At 43.5% G+C, this 15,308-nt stretch overlaps 1 protein-coding gene and 1 long non-coding RNA gene across 2 annotated transcripts in view; both read left to right on the top strand.

Annotated features, from left to right (window-relative positions):
* The first annotated feature begins 6,181 nt into the window (after window positions 1-6,181).
* LOC116218838 lies at window positions 6,182-6,806 on the top strand. The gene is made up of 3 exons (XR_004163046.1): window positions 6,182-6,223; window positions 6,479-6,592; window positions 6,764-6,806. It is a non-coding gene; the product is annotated as an uncharacterized LOC116218838 (long non-coding RNA).
* Window positions 6,807-9,775: 2,969 nt separating this feature from the next.
* LOC105897704 (NACHT, LRR and PYD domains-containing protein 14-like) overlaps window positions 9,776-15,308 on the top strand; it is a 75,667-nt gene continuing 70,134 nt past the window's right edge. Inside the window, exons 1-3 of the mRNA XM_042703185.1 lie at window positions 9,776-10,217; window positions 13,776-13,890; window positions 14,922-14,996. Of these exons, the coding sequence (XP_042559119.1) occupies window positions 13,781-13,890; window positions 14,922-14,996 (185 nt within the window). The 5' untranslated portion in view covers window positions 9,776-10,217; window positions 13,776-13,780. The remainder of the gene's footprint in view (window positions 10,218-13,775; window positions 13,891-14,921; window positions 14,997-15,308) is intronic.

The raw sequence follows: 15,308 nt of genomic DNA, 5'->3' as shown, positions 1-15,308 counted from the left end.
CATGTGCTCAACCATGGTTTGAGCATGAGGGAGGCTGGCCAGAGGGTCCAACCAAATCTCATCCACTTCACAGTTGCTGCCATCATTAGAACCTTTAGGATGGAGAACAGGTACCAAAATCTATTTGCCTTGTGTACTGTAATACTGCATATCAATAGAATACAGTGTGCTCACAGTATTTGTATTTTGCAGGACTGAAAGAGAACCACACCGTGGAGGAAGAACACACACTTTCACAGCCGAACAGGAGACTGAAATTGTAAATATGGTTCGTGACAACAACGCTATCACACAAATACAAACTAGGGTCCTGGCTGACCATGCTACATTCAGGAACGTCCAGACCGTCAGCCTCTCTACATTGGACCGTATTCTTCGAAGGAATGCCATGCGGATGAAACAGGTGTTCAGGGTCCCATTCGACCGGAACACAGACCGCATCAAGGAGTTACGGCGAGAGTTTGTGTTTGTAAGTCCCCTACATTCAGCACTGACACATGCATGTATTGTACCTGTAATCCAATATTGTTCCTTTTCTACAGTGTCTCACTGTAGCCCACTGTGTTGACCTCTCTGTGTCCATACTGTAACTTGCATTCTCATGCTGTCTGTGTCAGCGGATCCAGGAGCATGACACAGCTAATGAGTTGTATGAGATTCATTGATGAGGTTGGATTCAACCTGGTGAAGAGGAGGCGACGGGGCAGAAATGTCATTGGCCAGCGGGCCATTGTTGAGGTCCCCGGCCAGCGTAGTGGGAACATCGCAATGTGTGCTGCAATGAACCACCATGGGATCCTGCACCGTCATGCCCACCTAGGGGCCTATAACACGGCCCGTCTCCTCGCCTTCCTGGATGGCCTGCGTGACCTGCTGGTACCACCTGGCCAGATAGATGACCCACAGGGCCGGGTCCCACTGCTCCAGGCCATGGAGGAGGCTTGTGGCGACGTGAGTGTTGAGGCCTGTCAGGGCTTCATGCGCCACTAGAGGCGTTTCTTCCAACGCTGCTTGGACAGGGATAAAACTTTTTTTGCTAAATATTTATGTGCTGTTTTATGTTTGACTATGAAAAAAGTAGGCCTACACTGAGACATTTTACCAAAGGAGAAATGGCTCATTCTCCAGAGTAATTGTCATTCATATGGTGTGTTCCATTTCTATGATTGTGTATTCAATTTTACACTTCAGTGTGCTGTAAATGCTTGGTAGTGTGCAGCAAATGCTTAGTTGTGTGTACTCAATGAATGGTATGTGTGTGTCCTTTGAAAATATGGCCGTGTGTACCAAATGAAAACAGGAGTTCCATTTTGTGAACAGTTAAGAGATTTGATAGCAAAGAGTCATCTTGCAAAGGGAGTGTCAGGTTTAGCATTTTGTGTGTGAGGTTTTCAGTTTTGTGTGTGCAGTTTTGAAAAAGCCGTTATTGTTTTGAGAAACGTGTGTTAACAATTGCGAAAAACTGTAATCAACAAACATATGTGTGTGTGTGTGTGTGTGTGTTTATGGATGTGTGTGTGTGTGTGACCATTAATAAACAAATTATGCTTCAGCAGTATATAGTTAACAGCAAGTTGATTATGTTTGTCTGTTGAGCGCTCACAACTGATATCTAATATCTGATCAAGCGTTATAGCTCTCTACTGCCATCTGCTGTGCAAATAGTGCATCTACAATTAAAATCATACCAATAATGACCCCTGACACATTTGTATAGCTTTGCATAAGTGTATATAACAAATAATAAAGTAATTGTATAGTTTTGCATGAATGTATATAACAAATAATAAAGTAATTGTATAGTTTTGCATGAATGTATATAACATATAATTAAGTAATTGTATAGTTTTGCATACATTTATATAAAAAATGATTGCAAACATCTCTCTTGTGGTGTCCAGTTTCCTCATTCTCTCTTTACAGTTTTTTACAATCATTTCCACACTTGTTTCAATACCATGTACAAACCTGAAACCTGTGTTTTCCCTGCACCTGCTGTTTGATATTGCAGGATTGAGTCAGATTATATACCACTGGCACATCTGATCCCTGTATAGATGAACATCCCACAGCAGTCCACACGGGGCAGTCAAACAGATACTGCCCATATACAGTGCCCTCCAGAATGATTGGCACCCTTAGTGAATATGAGCAAAACAGGCTATGAAAAAAATGTCTTTGCTGTTTATCCTCTTGGTCTTTCACTCAAATAATTCACAAAAATCTTACCTTTTCATTGAAGTAAAATTATTGAAAAAAAATTTAAATGTTGACATTAAATAAATGTTTTTCTCCAAAACATATGTGCCACAATTATTGGCACCCCTAGACAATCTTAAAATTAAAATCTACCTGAAATATTTTGCCAATCATGTTTTACATTTTTAAGTTCACCTGATTGATTAGGAACTCTTAAGTGGTCAACAATGACTTCCTGTTTCACTGGGGTATAAATATGAGTGTCACACAGGCCAAACTCCCTTAGCCACTCATTACTACGGGAAAGACCCAAGAACACAGTGACAATGTGCAACGAAAAGTTGTTGAGCTGCACAAATCAGGAAATGGATAAAAGAAAATCTCTAAACAGTTGAAAATACCCATTTCCACTATCATGGCAATAATTAAGAACTTTAACGCGACAGGAGATGTTAAGAATCAGCCATTGACCCCACGCACTGTGAGGAGGATGGCTTGAGTGGCAAAGGAATCTCCAAGGATCACAGCTGGAGAATTGCAGAGGTTAGTTGAGTCTTGGGTTAAGAAAGTCTCCAAAACTACCATCAGACGCCACCTACATCACCACTAGTTGTTTGGGAGGGTTGCCAGAAAAAAGCCTCTGCTGTCAATCAGCAACAAACTAAAGCGCCTACAGTTTGCCAAATGTTACTGGGACTTTCAATGGGACCGGGTTATATGGTCAGATGAGACCAAAATAGAGCTTTTTGGCAACAAACATCAAAGGTGGGTTTGGCGCAGACAGAAAGTTAGCCATACAGAAAAGCACCTTATACCCACTGTGAAGTATGGTGGCGGATATTTGATGTTGTGGGCTGTTTTGCTTCCAAAGGCCCCGGACATCTTGTTAGGATACATGGTATCATGGACTCCATCAAATACCAGCAGATAGTAAATGAAAACATAACAGCCTCTGCCAGGAAGCTTAAAATGGGCCGTGGTTGGACCTTCCAGCAGGACAATGATCCGAAGCACACCTCACAATCTACACAAAAATGGTTCACTGACCACAGAATAAAGGTTATGCCATGGCCATCACAGTCCCCCGACCTAAACCCCATATCAAATCTGTAATGAGCTGAAGAGGAGTGTCCACAAGCGTTGACCTCGGAATCTGAAGTACAGTGCCTTCCATAAGTATTCACCCCCTTGGATGTTTTACCCTTTTATTGCTTTTATAAATCAATCATGGTCAATATAAGTTGGCTTTTTTTTACCAAAAAATGACAAAAAAGCCCTCTTTCATGTCAAAGTGAAAAAAGATTTTTACACAGTAATAAAAATATGCAATGAAAAATAAGTGATTGCATAAGTATTCACCCCCTTTAAAGTAACTGACCTAATTCAACAGAGGTCCAGCCAATTGGTGCTAGTAGTCTCACAATTAGTGAAATGGGGATCAGTGTGCAGTGAATGTGTCTCAAGTGATTGTAGTGTAACGACACCTGTGTCTGGAAGGTCCATTCACAGGTCAGTATTCAGTAATCAGCTAATCTGGCTACATGGTTACACCATGAAGACAAAAGAACACTCCGAGCAACTCAGAGAAAAGGTTATTGAAAAGTATAAGTCAGGGGAAGCATACAAAAAAATGTCCAAGGCACTAAACATTCCCTGGAAATCTGTTAAATCCATCATCAAGAAATGGAAGGAATATGGCACATGTGTAAATCTGCCTTGAGCAGGCCGTCCTCACAAACTGAGTGACCGTGCAAGAAGGAGACTAGTGAGAGAGGCCACCAAGACACCTATGACTACTCTGAAGGAGTTACAAGCTTCAGCAGCTGAGATGGGAGAGACTGCATACAACAACTGTTGCCCGGGTTCTTCACCAATCAAAGCTTTATGGAAGAGAGCCACTGTTGAAAAAAAGCTCCACTTTTGTCTCATCAGACCACAGAACCTTCTTCCACTTGACCATGGAGTCTCCCAGATGCCTTTTGGCAAACTGTAGTCGATATTTGACATGAGTTATTTCAACAGTGGCTCTTCCTTAAAGCTTTGATTGGTGAAGAACCCGGGCAACAGTTGTTGTATGCAGAGTCTCTCCCATCTCAGCTCCTAACAGGTAATGTTACAACGAATACGTAATAGTAGGAGCAGTGGCAGAAGAGTCACGGCCGTTAAAATATATAATTTGTAAAGGCCAGCTTAGTATTTAACTGGGGAAAATGTAACAGCATATTTACTAGTTGTATATTTTATAAATGTCTTTCTGATGGCAAGATTTTAATTTGGGGTAAGTTTACCGTCTTGGCAGTGTAATATATCCTACCTTACTTAACTTATGTTACGTTCCGGCCGGCTCGTGACCGCAACATAAACATTGGAGGAAGGCAACAACGGTTTTCTTACAAAAGTTACGTGGAAGTTATTTAGTCCATACAATTCATAACTCAAACGACGTCTCTAGGGGGTAATACGTCTGTGCGCTGAATGCCAGCTCGAGAGAGAGAGAGAGAGAGAGAGATGTCCACCGGTCCTTTTTATCCTCCACACCTTCCCAGGTCAATCAAGCAATCATCCGTCCCCACTGTTGCCTGGTGGCCATTCATGGCCACTACAACATCTGCAGGGGCGCAGGGGTCGTAACAACTTAACAAAGAAAGGTTTAAAATGGCGATTTTCATGAAGTGTTTATATAGGCTAGATCGATGTGATGGGCCTTGTGAAGGTTATTGTTTCAACGTCTTGAAGCCTCGATATAACTAGCCTATTTATTCTGTGTGTTTACTAAATAGCCTACTGTGGGACATGTAGACCTGAGGTTGTACATTTAATATAGGCCCAAACTGCAATATTTCTAGCAGGCTTTTGTTTGGCGAATGGGGTATCAGTTACTATAGTAACATAAAGTGCCCCGAGCAGCCCCTGTGCCAGATCAGGGCCACATTAGGGCCAGATCAGAGCCATATTAGGGCCAGATCAGGGCCAGATCAGGGCCATATTAGGGCCAGATCAGGGCCATATTAGGGCCATATTAGGGCCAGATCAGGGCCATATTAGGGCCAGGTCGGCTCCGGTGTCAGCTTCCATTTAGCGCCATCTGACCAGTGGTCAATCAGTCAGCATCCAAATCCTCACTGCTGGTCTAGATCATCAGTATTCAGTGTGTGTGTTTCTCTTTTTCTCCAGCCATGTCCCGGCGAAGTATGAGATTACTGACGAGCGGTTATTACCGCCCGGACGGTGAAATGAACCAGCGCAGCAACTCTCACCAGGTGTGTTACCGAGAGAGCCCTGTCAGGTGTGTGTGTGTGTGTGTGTGTGTGTATGCTTTAAGAGTACAATGTGAGTATGTGAGTTTATTATTTGTACATGTGTTTGTATGAAGTTAGCTAATCAAATCCCTCCCTCCAATACACACACACACACACACACACACACACACACACACACACACACACACACACACACACACACACACATGCAGGGTGTTTAAGAGGAGGACCGGCTCTCGGAGTCAGACTCTGTCCCATAACGGGTCACAGGTGACCACTCCCTCCCTCTCCCGTACCGCATCTCACACGGCAACACCCTGCCTCTCCTTCAGCTCTCTGGCCACCGAGGCATCTTTGAGAGGTCACACACACACACACACACACACACACACACACACACACACACACACACACACACACACACACACACACACACACACACACACTTGGCCTTATAGACCGAGGCCCCTATTTTGAGGACGATGACGGCTGGCAGAAAAGGTGAGATCGATGTGTTTTGGATCTCCTCCACACACTCACACTCACACACACACACACACACTCACACACAACACACACACTCACACTCACACATGCCCAACACACACACTCACACTCACACACACACACGATGTGCATGACAAAGTGCGTGCGTGCGCATGTGTGTAGGTTTCTGGTATTGGTACCCTGCTCTCACCACTCTCCTGATGGTTGCTGAACCTGCCTGGCCTGGATACAGCACATCTACCCTTGGCATGAACACGGTAGGTCTGTCAGCAGAAACAACCACAGCAGATAACAGCTGACTGGACCACATGTGGTTCGGATCTGATCAACCACAGCAGAGAACAGCTGACTGGACCACATGTGGTTCTGATCTGATCAACCACAGCAGATAACAGCTGATTGGACCACATCTGGTCCTGATGCGGGTCAGCTCTGAGCCATAGTCAGACAGAGTCTGCTGGTTCTGACGTGAGGAGAGGAAGTAAACACTGCTGATTGTGTTTCTGCTGCAGGACCCAAGGATTGTGACGGATTTCAACGTGTTCCGTAAGGAAGTCCTGGACCGCATCCACCAAGGAGAGGCCAAATGGAAGGAAAGCTGGACTACAGAACTGGATGGTGTTAAGGTGTGTGTGTGTGTGTGTGTGTGTGTGTGTGTGTGTGTGTGTGTGTGTGTGTGTGTGTGTGTGAGAGAGAGTTTCTAAATTGTCAGGTTAAAGTATGAATAAAATGGATAGGTGTCTGATCCAAACACACACAAGAGCGCTACATTGTGCCTCCTTCTCTTCCTCATGTAGCGAGAGATCGGCCTTCTGAAGGAGGATGGAGAGAGACACAGGCGCATGTCTGAGGTGAGGCTCTCTGCCAAACATCACAACAAACTCTGAGTTTGGAATGGAAATGGATTAATGTGAAGACTTAAGGATTATCAATGAATGAATCTCTTCTTTTTCTTCTCAGATCATGAGAGCGGAAATGACTAACTTTAAGGATGTGGCAAAAAAGTGAGCTTGTCATCACAATTGCCCACGTATCTGTGTGTGTGTGTGTGCTGTATGTGTGTGAAACTATGTGTGATGAATTTGTCAGCTTGTGTAATAGGTGAACATTATGATCATGAATGATTTATATGTATGACTTGAAGCATTTCCTTTCTGACTGTGTGCTTCAGTGTCTTCCATTGTGAATCATCTGAAATACTGCTGGTCTATGCCCTGATCTCATGATCTTGTCTCCTCAGTAATGACATTGACCAGCAGACTTGGGTGACTAAAAAGGTCACTGGTGTGGCCCAAAAGGTAGCTAAACTCAAGGACAGTGTGTCGTACCTCAGAACTGCCCATCACAACCTCGAACAACGCCTGGATGGTCAAGAAAACACCAATGCTCAGGTACTTTATCACTCACTCACTCACACACAAAAACAAAAACACACACACAGAGATTAGTTTAGGAATGGTTTATTTGTAAAATGTTACACAGTAGCGTCATAGCAACCATGTAATAACTCCTCCCCTTCCCATTCTAATTAGCTGAAGAAGGAGCTCAATGATTGGCTGAAGCGAGAGCTCCGAGCAGGTCTTGGACAGGATGCAGGAAGCATTGTTCTGCGTCCTGAACTGCAGGGGGCGCTGGAGGCTCTGGAGAAGAGGCTGCTGCAGCATCTGGCTGAAGAGCTGCACAAGGAATGTGGCAACATGTGGAGGATTGTGGGAGAGAGCCTGCAGAATGAAGGACTAGGCTCCATAACGGTCAAGGTGTGCAGCCATTTTGGGAAGGTCTTCTGAATTAAAAGAAACTTGTAATACAAAACATTTTTACTTTTCATGGGTACTTTCATTGTGTTAAGTTTTCTTTTGATAGGAGTAAAGGAAAAAACTAAAAATGTTGGGGTGTATTGTTGCCTGGCATTATTAGAACACATCTCGGATTGATGAGAATTAAACATATTTCCTCAACTAGGATTTCTTAGGACTTTTAGTATTTTGTTCTGGACACCTCATAGAAATGATCTATGCTGAAAAAAAATATTTTACAATAATTCTATTTTTGGCTCCAAAATGGGTTACTTTGCCTGGACTATTATACAAGTAACAGTTTATGCACATGCACACACACACACACACACACTTATGCACATACACATACATGCACACAGTTAACTGACTCTGGCGTGTGTCTGTGTGTCTGTCAGCCTGAGATGCACCCTGGGAAGTGCTGGGCGTTTAAGGGCAGTCAGGGTTTCCTCACCATCGCCCTGTCCCTCCCTGTGCGCGTCACACACGTCACCTTGGAGCACATCCCCAAGAGCCTCTCCCCCACCGGACGCATCGACAGCGCCACTCGAGAGTCTCAGACGCCCCTTTACCAACACACTACGGCAACAGATTGGTTAAAGACACGGATGGATGCTCTTAAATAACTTGATCAAAAGCATTATATGACTTTCTGAAGAGTGATTTATGTATTGAGTAAAGTGTGTGTGTGTGTGTCTTTTTGTCTGTGTGTGTGTGTGTGTGTGTGTGTGTGTGTCTGTCTGTCTGTCTGTTTGTCTGTGTGTGTGTGTGTGTGTTTGTGTGTGTGTGTGTTTGCATTCATCTCTTGGATCTCTTCTTTCAAACTAAAACTAGTATGTTTCAAGTGTTTATTTATGAGTGTTGAATTTCTATGAAGTTTTGCTTTTGTTGCTGTTATCATAGTCAGCGGTACGTGCTAATAATTACATCAATCCCTGTTCCTCACTTGACACTAGACATTTGTATTTTTCACTGCAGAGTTCCGTATCCACTGGCCACTAAATGTACAGTATATCCCACTTGTTTTAGCATGTTTTCACATTTTAGTTTTAAAGCACTGAAAAATAAGTAACGTCTGATTGGGATCAGCCGGATAGCAGAGTGGGCAGCGCCATCTTCACTTCAATGGGCGGAAACAAACTGAATTGTTGTTTGAAACATGTTCCACTTCTCCAGAAGAAGTGACTAATTTTGAAAGGTAGTCTGTAGAACGCATTTCAGCCAGAATAATCATTTCTACCATTTCACCAGCAGGGGGCGAACTGCCTGAGGTGAACCCAACACTGCCTCGGTGTGCTCAGTGTTCAGAAGGAAAGTGGAAGTTGTTCTGCAGCTGTTGATCTTCCTCTCGGTGTTGCCAACTTAGCGACTTTTTTCGCTATATCTGGCGACTTTCCAGACCCCCTTGGCGACTTAATTAGCAAAAAACGACTAGCGACAAATCTAGCGACTTTTTTTTGTCATTTGGTGGATTATTGTGTTGACAAAGCAATGCAAAAGCATCTCACATATCGCGTTCTGCAGTTCACGTTACAACCGATCTCACGAGAGCTGAGTACAGCGAGGGCTGTGGTTGTCTCCTCTCCCCCCACACAGCGCCTGCGCATCCAGTCTGACTAGATAGCAGCAAAATATTAGAACTTTGTATTCGCGGGAAAAATATTAGAACTTTGTATTCGCGGGCAAATTGTACCTCTCTCAGCTTATTTGCATATTATGCAAGTTAGTTGATTACGTCATCTAGCGACTTCTGGCGACTTTTCGGAGAGCTAACAGCTACTTTCCTTACAGAAAAGTTGGCAACACTGCGCACAACGCGGAACTTAGTGTCGGCGGGTCTCGTCTTGAGCCCTCTCCGTTCACTCGACGCGCGATGAAGAGAAGCAGTTGGTGAGACTCCCAGCCTCCCTGCAGAGGAGTAAGACAACTGCGGGCATCTCCACACGGATACAAACACCATCAGGTGGGCAAAGAACTTCGACCCGGCAGAGTTGGTGTAATGTTTTCACAAAACTCGGTTATTTCCGGATAAGAATGAAACCGATGCAACGACAGTTAGGGCGTAGGCTATCCTATGACAGTTCCCTACCTTTCACATTTTTTTAAAAGCACACAGTTGGTTTGGTTAGACAGCGGTAGTAGTAGGCTACCGTTTTTTTTGTTTCTGTTTGGAAGGAGAATAGCCTATAGGTCAAGGAGTCCGTCAGGGACTTCCTTCAGTAGCCTGCGAGTTCACAAAGCTAGACGTAGGCCTACCGCTGTGGTGCGTAATATGACCGCCGCATTTAGTGAGAGAAGGAGCAAGAATGAAAGGAAATAAGAAGATATTTTCCGTTCGAAGAAAAATGTGTAATCTCAAATGATAGCATTCCTGGTAACAATAGACAATTCTAACAATTCTGAGTGAAAGTTTAAGGAACTACATGTGTGAATGTGGTGGCTGTGCACTGATAGGGTGAGTTACTTCCTGTCAGTTACGTTCTGCGACGATCTATGGATATAAGGATGAGTGTAACATATATATTCTTCTGCTGAATGTAAGCGTTTTGTGAAATGACATACATTAACCATATGAGCTTCATAGCATACATGTGCTTGGCATTTATTCACGGAGTTTTGAGGAATATGTATGTATATACAAAATGTAGGTGTATTTGTTTAAGCTAAGAACATGTTTGAAAACATGGGTATAGGCGTAGATAGTTGCAGATTGCAACCAACCAATATACCGTAGCCCTCAACCCTCCGTTTTCAAGCATGTATTAGGGAATTAGTAGCGACAACAAACACCCCAACAACAACAACAAAAAAGAATAAAGATTTATTGTTGTTTAAACTGAGTTTTCCTCTGTTCAGTGATCAGTGTTCAGACCAGATATTCACTTTGACACGCATTTGATATGGATTGCTGCTTTGAAAGTCCCCAGTTGGCTTATTTTACTGCTGCTATTCAAAATCATTTAGGTATCCACCCCTCAAATTTAACTGAACAGAAAACGACAGCACAAGCCAATATTAGTGAGAAGCAACACTCCCTCCTGTCAGATGTAAGGTAAAAATAAAGAAGATAAAGATATTTGAATTGTTTCAAAATCAGGGAATATGTACGTCACCATGATATTGAATATTCGGACATTTTACAATACAATCTGAATCTCCAATCTACATTAAAGTTTAATTCAGATCCATCAATATCATGCGCATCCAAGTGAATTTAATTATAAGTAAACAAAGCTGTATTTACAAAAATACAGATGATACTGTGACTGCATGCATATGAAAGTGTTTCATTCCAACAAACATCCATCCAAAACGATGACAAATTGATGTATTTCCAGTAAATTCAATATAGTAGCCCTTGTTCTGCATTGGTCAGTACTTTCTCTAATGAAATGCATAGCAGCTTTTCTATGTGCACAGACTCAGTTAAATGTTCCCTGTTTAGAACCTACATAACACCATTGTACACTGCTCAGTTGTGGTCTAAGTACAGGAAAAGGAGTATACAGAGACTGAAAGTAGCTTACAATGATGGTTTTAGATTGCTGCTTCATGTGCCTAGGTGGCATAGTGCTAGTCAGTTGTTTGTATCTAAGCATGTACCAACCTGTGAGGCGCTCTTGAGACAATTGATGTATGGTTTCATGTGTCGATTGGACAAATCTGAGAACTGTATAGTAGAGGCTCTGGTCAACCCTCTAAAGAGCTGCTATCGATTTACTTCGACATTAAGACGACATTGGCACAAAAGTCTTCATACTTTTTAATGAACTGTATTATGTATTTTCTTGTTTTTCTCTCTTTTTTTATAGTTGTATGTCTGTTATTTTATATGGAACTTGGCGTCTGAAATAAAGATTTATATATATCAGAATTATCTTAGGGAAACTGACCCCCGGGACTTGGGGTAGCCACAACTGTACACAAGTCAAGTCAAAGTCAAAGTGTTTATTGTCGCATACACCAAATTTCTTCAGCGCAGCGAAATTCTTATGACTTGGCAGCCAACATCTACGCAGTAGACGGCATACAACAGGTAACACAAATAACATATACCAAAATAACATACCAGAAATAACATATAACATATAACATATAGCAAATAACATATAACAAGTAACAACAGTTTAAAATACAGAAGGGCAGTTTCCAGGGTGGGGAATATTAAATTAAATAAGATAAAAAAATGTGGGTTTATATATATATGTAGCAAGTGTATTTGTATGGGTGTGAAGTACAAGGTGATGGCGACTGTTCAGTGTTGCTGATTCAGCAGCCTAACAGCCTGGGGGTAAAAACTGTTTGTGAGTCTGGTAGTCCGTGCTCGGATGCTCCGGTAGCGTCTACCAGACGGCAGCAGTGTGAATAGACCATAGCCTGGGTGGCTGTGGTCCTTGACAATGTTCCGTGCTTTTCTCAGGCATCTACTGTTGTAGATGCCCTGCACGGAAGGGAGATGGCCGCCGATGATACGCTCCGCTGTCTTCACCACCCTCTGCAGGGCCTTGCGATCGGCAGCGGAGCAGCTACCATACCAGGCAGTGATGCAGCCTGAGAGGATGCTCTCAATGGTGCATCTATAAAAGTTTTTTAGTGTTTTAGAAGACATGCCAAACTTCTTGAGTCTCCTCAAGAAGTAAAGCCACTTCTGTGCAGTTTTGACCGCCGAGTCCGCTTGCATGGACCAGGTGAGGTCATCCTTGATGTACACACCGAGGAATTTGAAGTTGGAGACTCTCTCCACTGCAGCTCCCTCGATGTGTATGGTGTTGTGACCCCCCCTCTGTAGCTTCCTGAAATCCACAATCATCTCCTTGGTTTTGCAGATGTTTAGAGACAGGTTGTTGTCTTGGCACCATGCTGCCAAGCCCCTTACCTCATCTCTATAGGCGGTCTCATCGTTGTTAGAGATGAGACCCAGGATGGTAGTGTCGTCTGCAAACTTCAGGATGATGTTGGAACTGTGTGTTGCCACACAGTCCTGTGTGTACAGGGAGTACAGGAGGGGACTGAGTACGCAGCCCTGGGGGGCCCCGGTACTCAGGGTCAGTGAGGAGGAGGTGTGCTTGCCCATTCTCACCACCTGGGGTCTGCTCGTCAGGAAGTCCAGGATCCAGTTGCACAGGGGTGTTTTAAGACCCAGGCTCCTGAGCTTCGGGACGAGCTTGGCAGGCACAATAGTGTTGAATGCTGAGCTGTAATCCACAAACAGCATTCTCACATATGTGTTGCCCTTTTCCAGGTGGGAGAGAGTGGTGTGTGTTGCAAGGGCGATGGCATCATCTGTTGATCTGTTTGTGCGGTACGCAAACTGAAAGGGGTCCAGGGTGTTTGGAAGGGTGGAGCAGATGTGGGTTCTGACCAGCCGCTCGAAGCACTTCATAATGGTGGAGGTCAGTGCTACGGGGCGGTAGTCATTTAGGCAGGTGATGGATGATTTCTTTGGTATGGGGATGATGGTTGCCTGCTTGAAGCAGGTGGGGACTTCAGACAGATGTAGTGAGAGGTTGAATATGGAGGTGAATACCTCCGCTAGCTGGTCTTTAATTTACTTGCTCTAATTGTCTTTAATACAAGCAGGTTTGAGTCTCTGGGCTAATGCCTTTGATTAATGCTAATGTTAACCTAATTTTACGTCAATGAGTTGTGCCCCAATTAAGGGCTTGATCACTGCTTATATGAATATTTTAACAATAAATTAACTTTTAAAAGTTTTGTATACAGCAAATCAATGATGTGTGTATATAACACAAATAATTCACACTTCTTAATCAAAGGTGTGTTTGCGGCTCTGGCAACGTGTTGTTGATATTTGAGCTCAACAGCCAATCAAGTTACACCCCTCCCTTTCATGCTCCTGAAGCAACGTGTTGATTGGCTGTAATTGTGTATGTCTCGGTCCGAGCCACGTCTGTTTCCAATTTCAGAGCCAGAACTCCTTTTAATTATTTATTTATTTGTGTGTGTGTGTGTGTGGGTGTGTGTGTGTGTGTGTGTGTGTGTGTGTTTACAGACGTGATGGACTCTGATGAACCAGATGTGAAGAAGAAGAAGAGGAGCGGAGCCTCTGAAGGGGGCGTGTCTACATGTGACTCTGAAGGGGGCGTGTCTACATGTGACTCTGACAGGTCGGTAAATAATTTAGTTTGGAAAGCAGTATGTGCCAAAAACAACCAGTTAACCCCAGTGACCCACTACCTCATCAGCTGTTTGACCAGATTGAGAATTGCTGTTTAGAACAAGCATACATGTTGATCCAGATGGACACCTTGAGGTTGCATTCTCCAATCCTACGGTACCCCAAGCCATTTCCTAACTGCCCTATTCATGACTTTGGCAAATTTCTCCAGCTCTGAAATTGCAACTTCATACAGTCAAAGGCCAGCTTACGCATGACAAAAGCCCAAACTGTGAGCACCACAACTTCAGTTTACCAGTCAAGAAGGACTTATCAGTAATACTGCTAGACTTAACAATTCATTTTCTATGGTCTGAAACCTGTCCTCGGTCACTCAGTGTGGAATTGTACCACCTGCCTAAACTCTTCACTGGTTTTTCCACAAGAGAAGGAATCACCTCACCATCAATATAAAACCTCTCTTCCACCATTTTTCACTTACTGATAGAAACACTTTAACATTGATGCAATTCCATTCCTTGACTTCAGAGGACCCTGGCTATCTAACCTTTGGTTTCTGCCCATTACATGTTTCCTTCTTAGTCTGCTTGTTTTGTCTATGCTGTTCACCAGCTGCATGATGCCTGCCAACATGAAGAGCTTTCTCCTTATTCCCCAAAATGGCCGTAAAGGTGTGCATCCCCTTTCTCGTAGTCAAAGCCATGCCAAAGTCCAAAGCCATGTGGTCTGGCTGTGAGTCATCTTCCATCCCTGCCCTCGCTGACTCTAGGGTTATTGTTTTGGTTTGTTCTTCTGTTCTTAGTTGGGTGCATCTACTTGGCTCTATCAGCCACAGATGCTGCTGCTACAGGTTGCTAGCCCAAAGCAGCCCCAGTGGGGTCTATTCCCTCCTGACAGCTGGATTTATGTATTTTGTATATGTATTTTGTATTGTTTGTGTGTGTGTGGGTGTGGTGACCAGGATAGTCTTTCCGAGGGAGGTGTGAGAATACTCACTTTAGGGTAATGTTGTGTTAACAGCGTCCAGCAGGGGGCATCAGAAACACAGTCCAAGAGGACAGACGAGACAAAGAGGCACTCTGCTGAAGAACACAGGTGAGATCATGGATGACATTCTGTCTGGCAGTCACCAAAATCCTCTTCAAACCGCCTTTGATTCTGTTTATGCCAGTAACTTTCTAGAACCCTCTTTACGCTGTTATATGTATTTTCCCTAGTGGCTCTTCTGAACTGAGCATTCATTGTTGCTATAGTACTAGTTATGATGTGATTTATTCTGTTTGTGTGAAGGAACCTTACTGTGTTGTAACAATGAGTATATGAGTGAAATAAATGTAATTGTTTGTCAGTCACCTGCAAACTGACCCTCCATGTCTGTCAGTGTCTATTACAGTCTAGAACCCCCCT

Source organism: Clupea harengus, chromosome 23, assembly GCF_900700415.2.
Source record: "Clupea harengus chromosome 23, Ch_v2.0.2, whole genome shotgun sequence".
NCBI classification, from domain to species: domain Eukaryota; kingdom Metazoa; phylum Chordata; class Actinopteri; order Clupeiformes; family Clupeidae; genus Clupea; species Clupea harengus.
The sequence above is the reverse complement of the archived record's forward strand: the minus strand, read 5'-3'. Positions and strand labels throughout refer to the sequence as shown.